At 45.4% G+C, this 17,840-nt stretch overlaps 1 protein-coding gene across 1 annotated transcript in view; it reads right to left on the bottom strand.

Moving 5' to 3' along the window:
- The window catches only part of SOHLH2 (spermatogenesis and oogenesis specific basic helix-loop-helix 2), a 49,669-nt gene that overhangs the window by 12,837 nt on the left and 18,992 nt on the right, over positions 1 to 17,840 (bottom strand). Inside the window, exons 5-11 of the mRNA XM_037799886.1 lie at positions 12,989 to 13,050; positions 12,795 to 12,899; positions 11,265 to 11,364; positions 9,476 to 9,583; positions 2,826 to 2,973; positions 2,258 to 2,349; positions 1,615 to 1,736 (exon numbers count right to left, since the gene is read on the bottom strand). Coding sequence (XP_037655814.1) covers positions 1,615 to 1,736; positions 2,258 to 2,349; positions 2,826 to 2,973; positions 9,476 to 9,583; positions 11,265 to 11,364; positions 12,795 to 12,899; positions 12,989 to 13,050 — 737 coding nt within the window. The remainder of the gene's footprint in view (positions 1 to 1,614; positions 1,737 to 2,257; positions 2,350 to 2,825; positions 2,974 to 9,475; positions 9,584 to 11,264; positions 11,365 to 12,794; positions 12,900 to 12,988; positions 13,051 to 17,840) is intronic.

The following is a 17,840-nucleotide window of genomic DNA, read 5'->3' as shown; positions in this document are numbered from 1 at the left end:
TGTCATATGGCATTTAAGTTTCAAATCTGAAGCCTTCAGCTCATCCCTTTCTGTTATAACTTTACCTAGCGTATCTAAGAACAACCAGCCAACATCATTATACTTCTTAACGCTGCAAAACTCTGTGAAGGTGTTGAAAACACTGTCACCCAGAGCCTTGCTTTGTACAAGAGTATGATTAGGAGACTCAAATGGTGATATTTTGCATATCTCCATTGCCAACTCATGCCATGGACTGTGCCATCTTGATTATTGGAAATAGAGTCATTAGTGCCTTTGAATCTAATCAGAGTAGAAAACCAATTGTAAAAGCCTATTTTAAGATTCTGTTTCTCAAGAGCCACTCCCAGGACCAAGCTATATTAGTTAGGGTTCTCTAGGGAAACAGAACCAACAGGAGACATCTGTAAATGTAAGATTTTATAAAAGTGTCTCATGCAACTATGGAGATGCATGAGTCCAAATTCTGTAAGGCAGGCAGCAAACTGGCAACTCTGATGAGGGTCTTTGATGAACTCCCCAGGAGACGCTGGCTAGCCAAAGAGGAAGCAGAAGTGAAGGTTCTCTCTCTTCTCCTTTAAGAGTCTTCAACTGATTGGATTAAACCCACCTGAATAAATTCTCTCCTTGTGGAAGACACACCCTTCGTTGACATAATCAGTCATAGCTGCAGTCAACTGACTGATTATTTAATAAATCAGCCTTCTTGTTTATGAACCAGCCACAAATGCCCTGGCAGTAAAGGTTAGGCCAATGCTTGCTTGACCAGACACCTGGCACTATCACCTGGCCAGGTTGACACATGAACCTAACCATCACATCACGTATACAGATATGGATATACATATACATACAGATACACAGATAGACAGACAGAGAGACAGATAGATAGATTTGGGCCTAACAAATCTTATCAGTGATGCCCCACAAAAACCATTCCAGGATTCAACTTCTCTCTACTGTGTGATTCTCCCCGACAATACTCGGATGCTCATGAATTGTCTTGATCCATTCATTCATTCAGGTCACGACTATTTCTTGAGCACCTACTGTATGCTCAAGTACTACATGCTCTAGTACCGTATGCCAGTCCTGCTCCAGTACGAGAAACACAGCAGGGACCAGAACAGAGGGGAAATCCCTGCCTTCAGGGATTCTGCCGGGAGGGGAAGACAGGCGACAGGCAAAGCACACAATAATGCTAGAAGGTGGACAATGCTGTGGAGAACAATAAACCAGGACGCGGATGAGGAGGCCCAGCCCCTGCGACTTCAGGCAGGTCAGAGCGGGACTCACTGAGGGGACAGTTAAGCAGACACAAAGAGGTCGGTAACATAAGAGGCCCAGTGCCCTTAGTCAGAACTGAACCAACCGCAAGCCCCCATCCCTTAGACTCGATGCTGTTGAAACACCTGGTGTGTTTTATCAGCAAGACCCGCTTCCTGCCCAGCCCCACCTCGGGTCAACGCTGTTTGAGGCCCCTGACCTCCCTGTGCCCCAGAGCAGGCAGCACCAGACGGGCTCAGTGCCTGGTTCCCGGCTCTGGCGGTGGTGCTGGGTGTGTGTTCAGGCCTGAGCGCACCCCGACCGCAACCCCGGGCAGGCCGAGCTCACCTTTCAAGGCTCCGTGCAAGGGGTCCCCCGCAGCAGGAACGGAGCACATGCTCAAACACTTATCAGCCAGGAATCTGATCTCTCCCACGGGTGAGTGCGTGTTTGTCAACGCACAGTTTTCTCTTGAAGGGACAGAGAGAATGACTTGACACGTTTCTCGAGGACGGCAACAGGCACATTGCCGAGTGCAAGTGCTCTGCTTTCACGAAAGGTCTAAAAGGTCCCGACAGAGCCCAAACCACACGTTATCCAAATGGCCCCACGCACTTCAGGACGTGGAGGAATTGTCTGCTTTTTCCTTTAAGTTTTTCCTCACTTATTCTAATAATCTTAAACCAGTATGTGATCTTTGGCACATCACATCACAGACGGTGGGTTTCTTCAAGGGCCCCTAACTGAGCGAGGCGGGGGCTGCTGCAGAGCCGGCCCCCCACCCCGTGCTTGCCCGGTGCAGCAGGAGGTGAGGGCGAGGGTGAGATGGAACATCAGGGAGTGAAGCCGGCACGCGTGTCCTCTGTGTGGTGAGCACACGCACAGCGGCAGGGGAGGGCTGCTGACTTTCCTGAAGGGCTGTCTGCACTTCCACTGCTAGCGCCCGAGGGAAAGAGCAAGCAGACACGAAATTCCGGGGCCCCTGCCCTACCTCTGTGCCACGACTGGGCCTGGGAGGGACAGCTGGTCCAGCATCGGCTGTTTCTTACAAAACCTCCTGTTGCTCTGAAGCACTTCTGTAATCTAAAAAGTATATGCATGCATGTAAGTGTGTATTCTGTGTATACACACATACATAGATATACACACACATGCACACACACACACACACACACACAATGGAGTATTATTCATGGTAAAAGGAACGAGGTGCTGCTCCACGTTTCGACGTGGGCCAACCTTGAAGACACTGGGCGGGGAAGCAGCCGGCCATGGAAGGACGGACGGGAGTCCTGGGGCTCCACTCACCTGAAACAGCTGGACAAGCAGATTCACTGGGACAGGAGGTAGATGCGAGTGAGCGGTGGAAGGAGGTGGGTGAAGGGGGAGTTTTGCTCACCCGGCACTGAGCCTCAGTGTGAGGTCGTGCCCGTTTGGGTAATGGATGAACCGGCTAGAATGGGGGATTCTGTGTCGTGTCCATGCTATCACAGTAACACCACACAGAACCGTGCACACAGCTAGACGTGGACGGGTGTTTCCCCGCGCACAGCTCGCACCTGGCGCAGCGCGGCCGGGGGGAGCCGCTCCCGCAGCTGCCGCAGGTGCTCGGCCGCCGCCTCCAGGACGGACGCCGCGTCGTTCTTGCGGCCCCGGCGCGGGGGCAGGAGCGCGCGCAGCTGCTCGCAGCTCTCCTTGATGCGCTCCCTGCGGGGGGGAGAGGCGCGCGGTGAGGGGCGCGCTCCCCCCTGGCGCGGGCCCGGCACCCCAGCAAGCAGCATCTCGGGGCGCGGGGCTGAGCCGGGGAGGCCCAGAGGGGCAGCAGGGACCTCCTCGGCTGCCCTCGCGCCCGGGCGCAGTCACAGGTACCGGGGTGCAACCGGCGCCCCCGCCCCCGCCCCGGCGGGACCCAGGGCCTCCGAGCGGGGGACCAGCAGCCTAGGCCAGGGTGACCAGCCGAGCCAGCCCAGGACGCCGCAGGCCTGGAACGGCGATCCCGCCCCAACTATTTGGGACTTCCAGCCTCCAAAACTGGCAAATGATGAAGTTTAAGCTGACCAGTCTGTGGGATTTGTGACAGCAGCCCTGGAACGCTAAAAGACCATTACAACCATTAAAGAACATTATTGGTCTCAGCTAAAAATCTAACAGGAGGCTCTAAAAGGCATACTAAAATAAGCTAAAAGAAGGCAGGCAGTGAAAGAGAAGAATAAGAGAGCTGGGACTACTGAAAACAAACAGAAAAACTGTGTTCCTGAATTCAACCATAAATAATATTATATGTAAATTAAACACTCTAGTTGAAAAGAAAGGCAACAAAATAAGGTTTCAGTGGCTAAGAGATTTCAAATAGAGTCGAGAGGCTATCCTGGAGGTTTCTCTCATGCAAGCTCCAGCTAGACATCCTAAATGGCCAGAGTATGCCATGCCCTTACCAAAAGCAGTCCCCAAATACCTAGGTCCCTACCTGAGACTCTATAAAAGTTTTACTAAGTTTATTTTTTCAGAAACTTAAATCCTCCAGGGTGTTCCTATGCCAGATAAGTCCCCAAACCCCAGAGGCAACAGCCTCTTCAAGAACATCAACCAGATGCATCCCCCTTCCCCATAATGTCAATACCCCTTTTCAATTTTGACAAGTTAGGGTGGTCACTGCCCAGATATCCCCAAAGATTGAGACACTGATCAAATGAGAGGGAGGGGTAGCAACAGACAAGATAGGATTTAATAAAGGATTACAAATACTGAATCATATATCTATGTCTCTAGGGTATAGAACAGCTAGAAGAAATAACTGAAATGGTGGAACTGTAAACCATAACATTCTTTGAAATTTACTCTAAACTACTTGCTTAATTGTACTTTGAAAGTTACCACTTTTTGGCAGATGTGTTATTGTGCCGGTTTGGATATATTATGTCCCCCCAAAAGCCATGTTCTGTAACACAATCTTTTGGCGGCAGATTAGGGTAGAAACTTTTGATTGTTTCCACAGAGATGTAACTCATCCAACTGTGGGTGATACTTGTGATTAGATTCTTTCCATGGCGGTGTGGCCCCGCCCACTCAGGTGGGTCTTGATTAGCTCACGGAGTATTTGAGAGAAGCTAAGAGCCGACACAGCCCCAGATGCTGCTGATGCTCAGAGATGGTTGGAGATGCAGACAGAAGGATGTTTGGAGATGCTAAGCTAAGAGATGAAGCCCAGAATTTGCCCTGGAGAAGCTAAGAGAAACCCACAGACATTTTGGAGAGAGTCATTTTGAAACACAACCTGGGAGCAAAGGACCAGCAGACGCCAGCCACGTGCCTTCCCGGCTGACAGAGGGGTTCCGGACGCCATCGGCCATTCTTCAGTGAAGAAGGTATTTTTATGGCCTCAGAACTCTAAATTTGTAACCTAATAAATCCCCTTTATAAAAGTCAATCCATTTCTGGTATTTCGCATAATGGCAGCATTAGCAAACAGGAACAGTTATACCTCACAATAAGGAAGTAACTGAAATGGTGGAACTGTAACCCATAACATGCTTTGAAATTTGCTCTCTACCTGTTAAATTTTACTTTGAAAGTTATCTGCATATATGTTATATTTCACAGCAAAAAAAATATAAAAACAAAAACAAACAAAAAAACCAAGTCCCAGAAAATATTAAAGACAGAAACCTGACAGAACAGGTTCTCTGACCCCAGTGAAATCAAATTAGAAATCAATAACAAGAAAATCTCCACACATACGGAAACTAAGCTGCACGCTTTTAAATAATCATTGGTCTAAAAAATTACAAGGGATATGAGAAAATATTTTGGACTGAATAATAATGAAAACACATGTAACAAAATATGAGATGCTGCTAAAGCACTGTTCAGAAGTGAAATTTTATAAAGGAAAATGTATAGCTTTAAATGTTTATAAGAGAAAAAAATGACAATTTAAAATCAATGATTTAATTTTTTACCCTAAGAAGACATATAAGAGCTGCAAAGTATAGAAAGAAGGAAATGATAATGAACGAAAATTAATGAACTCTAAAATGTATAGATTTATACAATAGAGAAAAATCAACGAATCAAAAGCTGGTTCAAAGAAAAGATGAATAAAACTGATAACCCCCATCCTAGACTTACCAAGGAAAAAAAGAGAGAGAACGTAATTAACAATGCCAAGAATGAAAGACGGAACTTCACCACAGATCTACAGGCTTTAAATGATACTAGGAGAGTATCAGGAACAACTTCGTGCCAATATATGACAGCTTAGATTAAATGGTTGAATTTCTGGAAAGACATGAATTAACAAAACTGGCACAGGGTAAAAACAGAAAATCTAAATACTCCTATCTTCATTAAAGAAATTGAATTTGTAATTAAAACCTTCCAACAAAGAAAATTCTCAGCCCAGATAACTTCAATAGTGAATTCTATCAAACATACCAATCCCACACAAACTTTCAGAAAACTGACCAGAAAAGAAGACTTTACACTTCATTCCCACATACAGCAATATTAAAAAAAAACTATGGACCAATATCCTTCATGAACATAGACACAAAAAAATCGTCAACAAAATATTAGCAAATCCAACCCACTAATAAATAAAAATGATAAAACATCAAGACAAAAGTGAGGTGGGTCAAACACGACGTGAGGCCCTCTGAGAACTTCCTGCCCTTTCTCCCTTGAATTTCTACAACTCGACCAGTCCTGGAAATGCCATCATTTGTCGGAAACTGAGGCAAAGCTCAGGTGCATTTCTCTTCAAGTGAGCAGACGTTCCGAAAATTTCAAACCACCGTCATGTCAGATTCAGAAACACAAAGTGAGGCCACCATTTTGAAAAGCACATACTTCAACAATATAAAAATATATTTATGTATTTACAAATTATAAAAGGAAAGTGATTTCCCCAAGAATATTAGTTAGTGAACTAATCTTAGAAGCATCCATTTGAGGATGAACAGACATAGCCAGAAGGGTGAAGAGGAGGGAGAGAGAGGAGCTGATGAGATAGGGGCTGTTTGCTTCTGGTGCCTTCTAAGCACGTCTCTAAAGGGGGAGAACAGAGGCCTGGTTACAGCCTTTGTGTCTAGGAAACAAGAGAGTTCTAGTCCTTCAAATAACGTCTCAGGTGGACACCCCAAATAGTATCTTTATAATCCACTAGATGAGTTGTTTTCAGATTTTATATTTCACCAACCATTATATAATAAAAATAAAAACAAAAAAATACCACACAACTTTGAGGGACTAATAAAGAATTTCCAACATTAGATCTGGACATAAAAAATAATGGGATATAAGTACCTAAAATCATTTTGTTTTAAGCATTTACTAATACCACCACCATTGTGACACCAAATAAAGCATGCAGGACGCCATTTTAGAATATAATTGTATAACATATAGCTTGAAAAACACTCAGGGCACTGTATTTTTTTCATTTCTCATGACAGCACTGGTCGTCACCTGGGTGAGAGAACCCACCCCCAGCCCCTCTCCTCAAGCCCACCATCTTCCCACTAATCTTCATCAGAACACAGACCATCAGCAGGACTCCTCAACATCCTCTCTCTCTCTGGTCCCACAAAAACCTGGCCTATATCCACACTGAGCCTTAGCTCCTGCTCTGCAGTTTTAGTGGAACAGGGGCTCTTTCACCTGGTTCTGTATTCCAGAACCTTCTGCCTCCTCAAGGATGCTAGATCCATCCCCACCCCATCTACCAGCTGTGGTGGGTTCAAATTCTTTGACACGCCTCCCGCCGAGAGTAGGGTCTGTGGGCCCTCCCTTGAATCTGGGGATAGCATATGGTAGAGGTGACGCTGGGAGTGTTTCCAGGCCTGGGCTTTACGGACTGGCAGCTCCTGCTCCCTGCCTCCTGGAGCACTCTCTCCAGGAGTCATGAGCTGCCACGTAAGATGCCTGACAACCCGGACCCACCACGCTGCAGAGGCTCCAGGTGACAGTCCCAGCCGAGCCCAGCCTTCCCCACCACGGCTCCAGACCAGGCCAACTACCGGCTGGCTCCCACCAGGTGACCTCAGTCCATGTCCTGTAGAGCAGGGCTGCCAGCTGGGCTCTGCCAAAACCATGAGACATAATGAAATGGTAGTGGTTTGAAGTCAGTACATTTTTTTATGCAGGAGCAGATAATCAGAACAGGAGTAGCTTTAAGACCTCTGTCGTTCTGCAAGCTCTTTTCTTTCAGAATATAAACACATTCAGGTCTGTCCCAGCTTGACCAAAATCACTCCCTTTATCCCAAGTCTCCTTTTAAATACCACATCCCTTCATTTTCTCCTTCCTTTCACCTAAGCACCCACATTGCACATCTCACCTTTCTGCAATGGTGTGTCTTTCCTACCCACTCCAAGGAAATCATTTTTCCCCCAATGTCAATGACATTTAGGGTTTGCTAAATACATACCGTCAATTATCAGTACTTAACTTACTCGATCCCTCTGTGCCCTGTGATACTCCTCATGCCAGTCTGGATATATTACGTCCCCCAAAAAGCCATGTTCTTTAATGCAATCTTGTGGGGGCAGGTTTATTAGTCTGTTGATTAGGGTGGAACCTTGAGTGTTTCCATGGAGATGTGACTCACCCAACTATGGAGTATTTAAGAGACAAGCTAAGAGCTGACACAGACCCAGATGCTTGCTGATGCTGACAGATGCTTAGAGATGCAGACAGAAGGATGCTTGGAGATGCCATGCTAAGAGATGAGACCCCGAGTTGGCTCTGGAGAGCTAAGAGAGAGGAGCTGAAGTATGACCCAGGGACAAAGGACAAACAGACACCAGCCACGTGCCTTCCCAGGTATTCTGGACACCAGGTATTCTGGACACCATCAGCCGTTCTTCAATGACAGTGTCTTCTTGTTGATTCCTTAATTTGGACACATGTATGGCCTTAGGACGGCAAATTTGTAACCAAATAAATCCCCTTTACAAAAGCCAATCCATTTCTAGTATTTTGCATAATGGCAGCATTAGCAAACCGGAATACTCCTGATCACTGATTCCTTTAGGAACCTCTCTCCTCTTCTGATCTCCTCAAGAACATTCTCTCTTGGTGGGAACATACAACCCTACACCCACTGCTTCAGATAGATGCTGCATTCTGATAGCTCCGAGAACACATTTTCACCCTAGATCTCTCTCTACAACCAAAGGCCAACTCCTTACTGGACAGCTTCACTTACACCTAGAGGTGTTCAAACTCAACAAGACCAACAATAAAAGAACATTTCCCACCCCCGGTCATCCTACCGTACTTCCTAGCTCAGTCAATGGTTTCACCATCTTCTGGGAGTTATACTCGACTCCCCCTTCAGCTATGTTCGAGACATCTGTCTTTAACTCACGGTGATTCTCCCTACTTGGTACACCTAGAATTGGTTTATTTCTCTCCCCCTTGCTAATACCATAGTTTGGGATTCCATCACTTACTATTATTTTTTTTACTAATTACTACTTTTTATATAATTGTCCTCAAGGTTCAATTCACTCTCTAATTCACTACCTAATATCCTGCTAGAGTTTTCACTTTAAGGTACAACTCTTACTTATCTTGTCACTCCCCTGCTTAGAGTTCTTTTGTGCCTCTGCAAGATGTCAGGTAAAAACCTAAACTTCTTAGCATGACATGCTCAGCTGTTATCTCCTATTGCCCATCTCTTGCCTCTTCCCACTTGTGCCCTTACTGCCAACCACGTGGATGCACTGCAGCTCCACAAACGCACTGCACTTTCTTAGCCCTCCAGCCTCTGTACCCGCTCTGCCCTCCCTCTGAAATGCTCTCTTCTGAATTCTTCACTGAATACTGACCTTTTGCTTAAAGGTCAATTCAGCTACCACCTTCTCAAGAAAGCCTTCCCTGCCCCCTCATTCTGTCTTAGGTAACTTCCCTGTGTGCTTACTTTGTGTTTTTAATGACATTTATTAAAGCAAAATTGTCTGTTTAATAGCTGCTTAGTCTGTGCACTAGGGTAGGGCCTCCCTGAAAGAGTGGTTTTTCATCTCAGTTCTGTGCATGGTGGGTATTCATCGATTTTTGCTAAATGAATGATGAGTGGCATCAATTTAGTTCCCAGGTACACTAATTCACATGGAATTTTAACAATATTTCAAAAAATTATGAAATTCCCAAAATAATCTCTCCCTACAAAGGAATAATGTGAAAAAGGAGCTGGACTGAAATTCACCTTCTCAGCTTTTCCTTGCTTGAATGAAGAAGAGAAATCTTGCTTTTCTTGAAATCAGACAATGATACCTTTAGTTCAAGTCCAAGGCCACCTCCTAGAGATTCAGAGCTGGAAACAAGAGATCGGACCACACGTCAAAGAGGAAAACGGTTAGCAACATTAACCGAGAACCAGGCACCACCCAAAGGCTGCACCTGTGAGTCTCTCGCTTGATGCAAGCGTGTAAAAAACACCAAAGTGCGTTAGCCTACTCATCTGGTTCAGAATTTCAAAAGAATTTACTATCAAGATAATCATAAATTCAACAACTGATCAAAATTCAAAAATATACCAAAAAAGACTGAGAGATGCTAAGCAGGATTTAAACACTGATGATGACACCCCAATGACAGGGCTGCACCCAGCCTTTGGGAGGAGAAACGCAAGGAGTCGAGGGCCCAGGTGCACCCTCTCCCAAGGGCGAGTTCCTCACATCTTAAGCTGTGTCATTTCCGGCTCTCCTATTTTCCTGGAACTTCTACAGGCATTTGGATGGATTTTTAAAAAAATTCTTTCCTGAAGAAACTTGCAAACTAACCTTATTTTCTGTTGCCCAAAGTAACGTAACTTGATTTGAAAATTTATTTATAGTTGTATGATTTTGAGGAAAGACAAATTTGAGATGAGTAGTGATCAAAGAGCAGTTGCAAGTAATACAGAAAGGTGAGAAGCTTTCCACAATGCTTTCCAGCCTCATATCCAAGATGAGGTTCATTACAGTAAATCTCTCTGAAGGTAAAATGTTAAGGAAGGTCAAGAGAGCGGCTGAAATCTCTGCACCAGGTGGGCTTGGCTTTGCTTTAACTATGCTGATTGGCTGCCAAGTCTCCTCTTTGTTCATAATAGCAGGTGGTAACAATTCTACAAAAACTGATGGCCACGCTCAACAAATTCCGGAAGTGGCTCAAAATTCTTACCATCCTCAGTACTCAGGTCCTTGGCAGTTGTGTTCATTTTTTGTAGTCCTGTACTCTATTTAAAACTGCCTTGGAAATCACCTTAAGGTGAAGGGAAGAAATCTACTTAAGAATTAATTTGTAACCTACAACCCAGCATTGGAAGGGACTGATCCCCAGTTCAACTATCCGCCCAATGCAGGTCAGAATGCCAGTTTCACGGCTGTGTGTGTGTGCATGTGGCGTGCACAGTGTGTGTGAGAGAGTGAGAAAGAGACCCCAATATAAGCAAACAACTAAAATGTGCCCTGTATACTTGAAAGGTTATTCTAAAGGTTACACAGATGTACAAAGGAAATGAAATCACATTTAAGGGGGATTTTGCTCAGTTGTATGTGTGTGCACGTATGCGGGGAAGAGAAGCAGAGTGGTGGGTGCTAACAGGTGAGGCTGCTCCCGATGTTTAGATGTCGGGGTTCCACGTACACGTTTGGTGTGTATAAAGAGTGCTACTCTTCTGAAAGAGCCTGACCACCACTGCTGGGCTTTCACTCTGCTCAGTGGTGACCCGGACTCGGCTCTGATGCGCCCGTGCCCCTGGGGCCACCGGGGACCGCTCCGCAGTGGGTCTGGGGTTGCGCTCACCCCTCCTGCGGGGTGTGCCCACGGCCAGGCGGGATTCTGAAACGCAGAAAAGGCTGCCTCCTCTTCCACAGAACAGCCTCTTCTTTCTTTTGCATCCCCCCAGCACTAAGCTAGCGTTCCACATGCCACACGGCCTCTACACAGTTTTCATGAAATGTTCACAGTAAAAGTTGTTTGTATGAAAAATTACCAAAAAAAACACAACTAACCGGGTGATGAGATCAGTGGAGAAACCTCCCAGGTGCTCGCTGCAAGGCGTCTGCAGGGGCAGGCTGGGTTCCTCGGGCCTCAGGGCATTTTCCTTCTTAACTGAAAGTGGTCAAAGGGCGGCCGTGTTAACTGTAAAGCCACCGACGGGGGTGACACTAGCCAAACCCCCACGCCCCGAGCAGTAAGGAGCTGTCATTTTTTTCCTCAATAGATTTTACAAAGCAGCACTTTTAAAATAAAAAGCAATTTATAGATTTCAGTCTGTGAAGCATGAAACCACCCAGGTTGGAAAGCAAAAATAAAACACTCGACTATTTACCCCAGGATACCCTCTTTCCACCAGATTCTAGCAGCTTAGCGACAGGTGTGCTTAAAACACATTCGACTGAGTCTGATTCATCGAGCTCTTATTTATAGGCGAACGCTAGAGACAGAAAACATGCGTGCATCTTCCAGAGGCAGCTGCTGTCACAGGCGGCGTCTGAGTCTTTTTTGGGGCAGCGGCTCATCGTCAGGGCAAAGCCGAGACAGCTGGAGGCAGGCGTGGCTGTGGCCACCGGGCAGGAGGGCACTGGACAAGGCTTGTGGGCAGCTGCGCCTCCTGCCAGGCACCAGCCGAGGAGCAGCTGCACAAGGGACTCCCGGCCCGTCAGCCCTTCCAGGAAGGACTCGGAGACCGCAGGGCCCAGGAGGAGCTGGAACGTTGCGGAACATGAGAAGGGGGGTAGGCTGAAGGCTGCACCATCTAGAGTCTGAGCTGCTCAATCCCCAAGTGTCCAGCAGGCCCATTTTAAGAAAACTATCCCCTTAATTTTCAAGGGTCTCCTAGCTAGTACTGCAGGCCTGGAAAGACATAGATAGTCACTGGCTAACGATGATTCCCCAGAACTTTATTCCAGAAATCGGAGTCTGTCCTTTCCTAAAGGCAAGTCAAAGCTAACTTGATTAGTTCAAGTGTTCAGACGCTGGCGATTGAGACAGCACGGAAGGTACAGAGCTTAGGAATCCTTGGGCTGAGATGCACTAATTCTGCGTCCCAAACCCTGAAATGGAAAGGACAACCGCTGGGGTAAAATGACACACGCAAGCGTCTGCAAAGCATTACGTGCCACGCAAGGCTCAGTTCCTACAAGGGGCCCTGGCGTTTAGATATTCATACGGTGCAGCTCAGTTAACTCCATTTCAATGACTAAGAAATGACAGTAGCTAGACTACCAAAGGAAAAAGGCAATCTCGCTACCAAGAACAAGCAAACAAAAAAACCCGCCACTATATTTGTTCCTGGGTGGCATGGCTCCAATCTCTGAAGATGTCATTTTTTCCTAATAAGTAAACAACACACGTTTCACTATTTTATTTATACCTGTTTTCCTCAGACTGTGATTAACAAAGATTACATGCCCTTTACAGTACTTAAGACAGTTAATCCTAAGTAACTAAAAGGCAAAAATGGAACTTAAAAAGTATATAGTCTTGGTAGCATTTTAACTAGAATTTTTCAAAACTTTGGAAATTTATTTTTCACTTACCAGTATTTGAGAAATATGTTTTCCAGTAATGTACCACAAAACTGATTTTTTCCATTGTCAGTGGTTCAGTTAAAATAATATCAGCTCCATGCCCTGAAATACAATCTAAGAATCTTTGTATTAAATATTGACCTTATGATTTTTCTTTGGAGGAAAAAAAACAAAAACAAATAGTATATCCATCAGGCACATACCTTCAAAATTTTCAGGAATTATAAGAACAAACAGCAAATGTGTATTTTTCTTCTTGCCAAACCTTAGAGGAAAGAAAAAGTTAAACTGAAGCAAAATCATTAAAAAATTTGGCTTCAATAGTTTACCTTATTAGGAACCAAACTACAGTGACTTTATTTCTTTAGAATTAAAAATGGTGGTATTAATATGGAAATTTAGTAAAAATAAGATCTCAAATAGGCAAGGGAAAAGATGGACTACTTTTATTCTTGCTTTAAAGAAATGATCATGGTTCTGATCTAATCACCAGTTTACAGGAAATTCAGGGGAAAGGGAAATTTTAAACAACAGTAAATGGCAAAATCCAGACTGTGGGAAATTCCATATGACAAATAACCTGTTTTTTGTTTCGATAAATAAGTAAGACAAAAAGGAAAAAAAAAAAAAGAGGGAAGGGAAAGTCAAATCCATCCAGATTGATTCAAACCAAGCCTAAAAACGTTATGGTGAGACAGGCCTGTCTGGGCCTGGGGGGCGATGGGAGGGGAAAGTGACAGAAGGAAGCGGCCACAGCTAAGTGTTTCACACACTCGTCTTAACTGATGGGGAAGTGGGGGGTACCGCGGAGGCACGGAAGGGAGGGAGGGGAAGAGCAGTGGAAGGAAAAACGGACTGAACAATTAGGACCACTGAAAGAAAATCATCAGGCAGTTTAGTTCAAAACTAAAAAAAAAAAAAGAAGTTTATCCATCCACAAAACCTGAATTATCATAAGTTTACATACTCTTATCATGAGAGAATTTTTTAAAAAAACCAGACTTTTGCTTTTAGAAATTATCCTATGTCCTACTTTTGAAAAGTTATTTTATTGACTCTAAAATATGTTAGAGTTGGATATACGGATTTACATGCTCTCATGACTTTCAAATTTCCAGCTTTACATTAGACGGAGTTGGAATTTCCAGATTTCTGCCTTCAGCGCAGACTCAAGCCCCTTTAGTGCAGGCCCCGTCGTGGAGCCGCTTTCCAGCTGTCCTCCATTCTCTACGGATCAACAGGCTACAAGTTTCCAGTTTCCAGGAACAAGACAATGCCCTCTTTGTTGTGAATTAATGTGCCTTAAAACAAAAGTAAGCAAAGCAAGAAGAAACACAAAAGATCTTTCATCTCCCCAGTCGCACTTCTTCCAGATACTGAACTCAAGTGCGGGCCCTGAGATTTCAGGAGCGCCTTCTCCATTGAAGTCTCGTGTTTTAAAAATCTGCAGATGACTGGGGACAGTTCACTTCTCCTCATGCTTCACAGAACGTGCTGTTTAACATCACGGTGGTTCCACACTCAGGTGGGATGCCGAGCGCCACACGAGGGCCAGGGCTTATCCACCCGCCACCTGCCCCCTGGCACAGTCAGGAACGGCGCCGGCCGCCGGCTCGATCTGCAGAGTGCCCTCCACCGTCCCAACCCCATCCCAACCCCATCCCCAGCTCCTGTCCCTGGTAGCTCAAAAAAATGATTAGGTAAAAGGGTTCTGGGCCGAGTCCCCCCCTCTGCTGACGGGAGCGGCGCAGGGAAGCCCTGGCCCCTCCAGCTCTCATCTAAGACGGACAGTGGTTCCAGACACTTCCTTTTCAGCCTCAAGGACGTCAGGGCCTGAGCCAGGGTCCCCCCGGATTGTGCCTTCCAGCGTGGCTGCCCGTAACGCTGTCATGGCCAAAGCGGTCAAATAACCTGCCATGGCCCGTCTGAGCTGGTAACGAGTTGCGTTCTTCCTTCCTTCCTAACTTCACTAAAGCAACCATTTCAGTAGGAAAACTAAGTTTACAGTAAACATGAAAACACCGGGCTCACTTGCTACAAGAGGGCACCCGTGACACGATGGAAAAAGTTCTGGCAGTTTATTCTGGTTGACAGTGAAGGTTGGGGTCCCTTGCTCTCACGAGACTGCTCCCCAGGAGAGCTTCTGCTGTGACTTCCTAAGTCAGGCTCGCTGTGGGACCCGGTGTTGGAAACTTAAAATGGCTGAGAATGCTCCTCAGTTCCCACCCACGTCCACTGCCGATGATCTCCGTGTTTACTGTCAAGCATTCAAGAGACGCATCATGCAGACTGGCGAGTAAGATTTATTGAGCTGCACCGTCAAGTCAAGGATGTTTTAGAATTAGTGACATAAAAGGACAACTTTTCGGATACCTGTGGGTCACAAGATTTGCTTTTCTTAGTGAAGTAATTGGTTAGCCAGTTGCAGACAACTTGAAACGACGCAGAGAAAATGAAATTAGACACAGCCTTGCTCCGCAGACCGAGCACGCGGCACCACGCGCTCCTCTCCTGCTGTGAGCCGCCCGCACGCCGGGAACCACGGACTTTAAGAACTGTGAAGCCTTTTTATGGAAAGGAAAATCCAAGTTTCAGAGAGGTTCTACAGAACGCTGATGAGTTTGAAATCTATTTTAAATTTAGATGATCAAGTGTCAGGATGTGTCTGAATTATAGCCTCTGCCCTTCGAGTGTGACTTACACTGAGAGTCAGGCATCCCTGGTGTCTTCTAAGACCACCTTGAACTCTTTCACCACACGGCTGCGTCTCAGATTAGTTAGCTCTGTTAGAATCTGTCCTCTGAGGGTGTCCATGAAATGAAGTCAAATCAGGGAGCCTTCTCAGGGCATGCTAATCCAGGCCTTAGTTTCCTGGGGCTTCTGTGACAAACGCCACAGGCTGGTGGCTCAGAGAACAGAAGTTCGTTGTCACCAGTGCTGGGAGCTGGCAGGGCTGTGCCCACTCAAGTGTGTAGGATTTGGAGACGGCTCGCCGGCAACCCGGGCATCGCTCACATGGCGTCTTCCCTCTGTTTGTGCCCAATTCTCACCATCTTACAAGGGTGCCAGTAATACTGGGTTAGGGACCCACTCTAATCCACTTCAGCCTCATCTTAGCTAATTACATCTTCAAAGATCCTTCCAAGATTTCCAGATGGGATCCCGCTCCTGGGACTGTGGGTCGGAACTTGAATGTATCTTTTTGGGGGGCACATTTTAATCCATAACAACCGATAACTGAGATGTGCAATTACAGAATTGAATTGTATTTCAATTCTTGAGAATGTCAGGCTGTAAAATACCACTATTTTTATGGATGATTAAAATGGATCAATGATTAGCACCAAGCTTAACACATAGTTCTTCCATAGGAATAAATTTAAGAATCTTTCAAGCAGGCTGTTTTCATTTATTCTAAAATAAGCCTAATAGTATAGCTAACAGGCTATACTTCATTTTATTTTCAACAACTATCTACATGGCTTATATGTATATAAATTTTTTACCATATGCTCTAAAACTGAAAAAAAATATGGACACTCTTACTCCATGGGAAGTTCCTCGCTCACTGGAAGGGCCTAGAGGCCAGAGAGAGGCGTAAGGTCAGGAGTTGTACATTTTCCTGGACCTAACTGCATTTCGAGAAAGTTCAATACAGAAGCCAAATAATTACAGACTTGTAGAAAGAAAATGAAGGAAAGAATAAAGAGTTCTGGTCTGAGTTTTCTCAAAACAAACCATGTTGTCCTGGGCAAGTCACAGCCTCAGTTTTCTCATCTGTCAAATAGGAACAGAGGAAATCTACTCTGCCCGCCACACAGAGCTGGGTCTAAGAACCTCTAGACAGTACTGTAAGCAGCCGACATATGCATGTTTCTACGTGTGTGTGTACGTGAGTGTGTGTGTATTTGTTCATGTGTGTATATGTGTACGTGTGTGTATTGTTTTTTTGACAAATGACTCAAGGGCTTTGGCTTCCATCCAATGCAATGTTTCTTTGCTCCTAACACAGTCTGCTCTTTTTTTATTCAGGGATCACAATCTTGTCTCAGAACTTTCAAGCCCTCTTATATTCTAACATTATTTAAAATTCTACTTATTCAAGTTTTCTCTTGGAAAGGGAACAAATTGATTTTGACCTAACCCTGTTTAAACAAATGCAAAGCTGCTGAAAATCTTATGGAGTCAGGCAGGGAAGGTCCTGACGCACCCACCAGCGGACGCTCCAGAGCCAGAGCAAACAAGAGCAGACCTTTTGTGGAGCGAAAAGAAGAAAGGAGAATGACCCCAGGCAAGATGGCGGCATAGGCAGGTATGGAAATTAGTTAGTCCTCTGGAGCCACTAGTAAATAGGCAGGCACAATGAGTAAATACTCTGGAACAACTGTGGGGGGACACCTGTGACTGGACACACATCGTACACCAGTCTGGAATGGGCGGAACGGCTAAGATCGCAACACAGAACTGTAAGTAACTCCCAAACTGTGGAGCTGGTGCTCCTCCCCGACAGCATGGCCGGCTGAGCTGAAACACTTCCCTGTGGGAAAAAGAAGCAATCTGTTAAGAGCAAGAGAAAGTCACTCAACCAAGCTCCAACTGCTATTTTAATTAACAAATCTGGACTACTGAATACAAGCTATGAGCACAGATAAACCCGGAACAAGCAGGAAAGGAACCCTGAGGTCTCTTTCAGCAGAGAGGAGGTGGGACTGACAGGAAAAAAAAAATGAAAACAGAGGCTTTTTGAGACGGCTGAGCTCAGAATACTGGAAAATGGCCATGTCCCAAAAAGATGGGCAACAGAGAACTGGGCACCAACTCCAGTCAACTGGCAAAACTGAGGGGCTGGGGACTGGCTCTGAAAAGGGGATTTCTTTCTTTTTCTTTTTTTTTCCTCTCATTCTAAGTAGCTCACTAGAGAAAGCCTCAGGCACTTTCAACTATCAGCACTGACCCAGGCAAGAGTAGAGTTAACAGTCAGATAAATAAAGGAGGAATTCAAGTATGGGAGATAATTCCCTAAGAGGTGCATCTTCCCTAAGAAAAGGGGGAGGC

The sequence above is a fragment of the Choloepus didactylus genome, chromosome 12, assembly GCF_015220235.1.
Source record: "Choloepus didactylus isolate mChoDid1 chromosome 12, mChoDid1.pri, whole genome shotgun sequence".
NCBI classification, from domain to species: Eukaryota; Metazoa; Chordata; class Mammalia; order Pilosa; family Megalonychidae; genus Choloepus; species Choloepus didactylus.
This window is presented reverse-complemented; position numbering and strand designations above follow the sequence as displayed.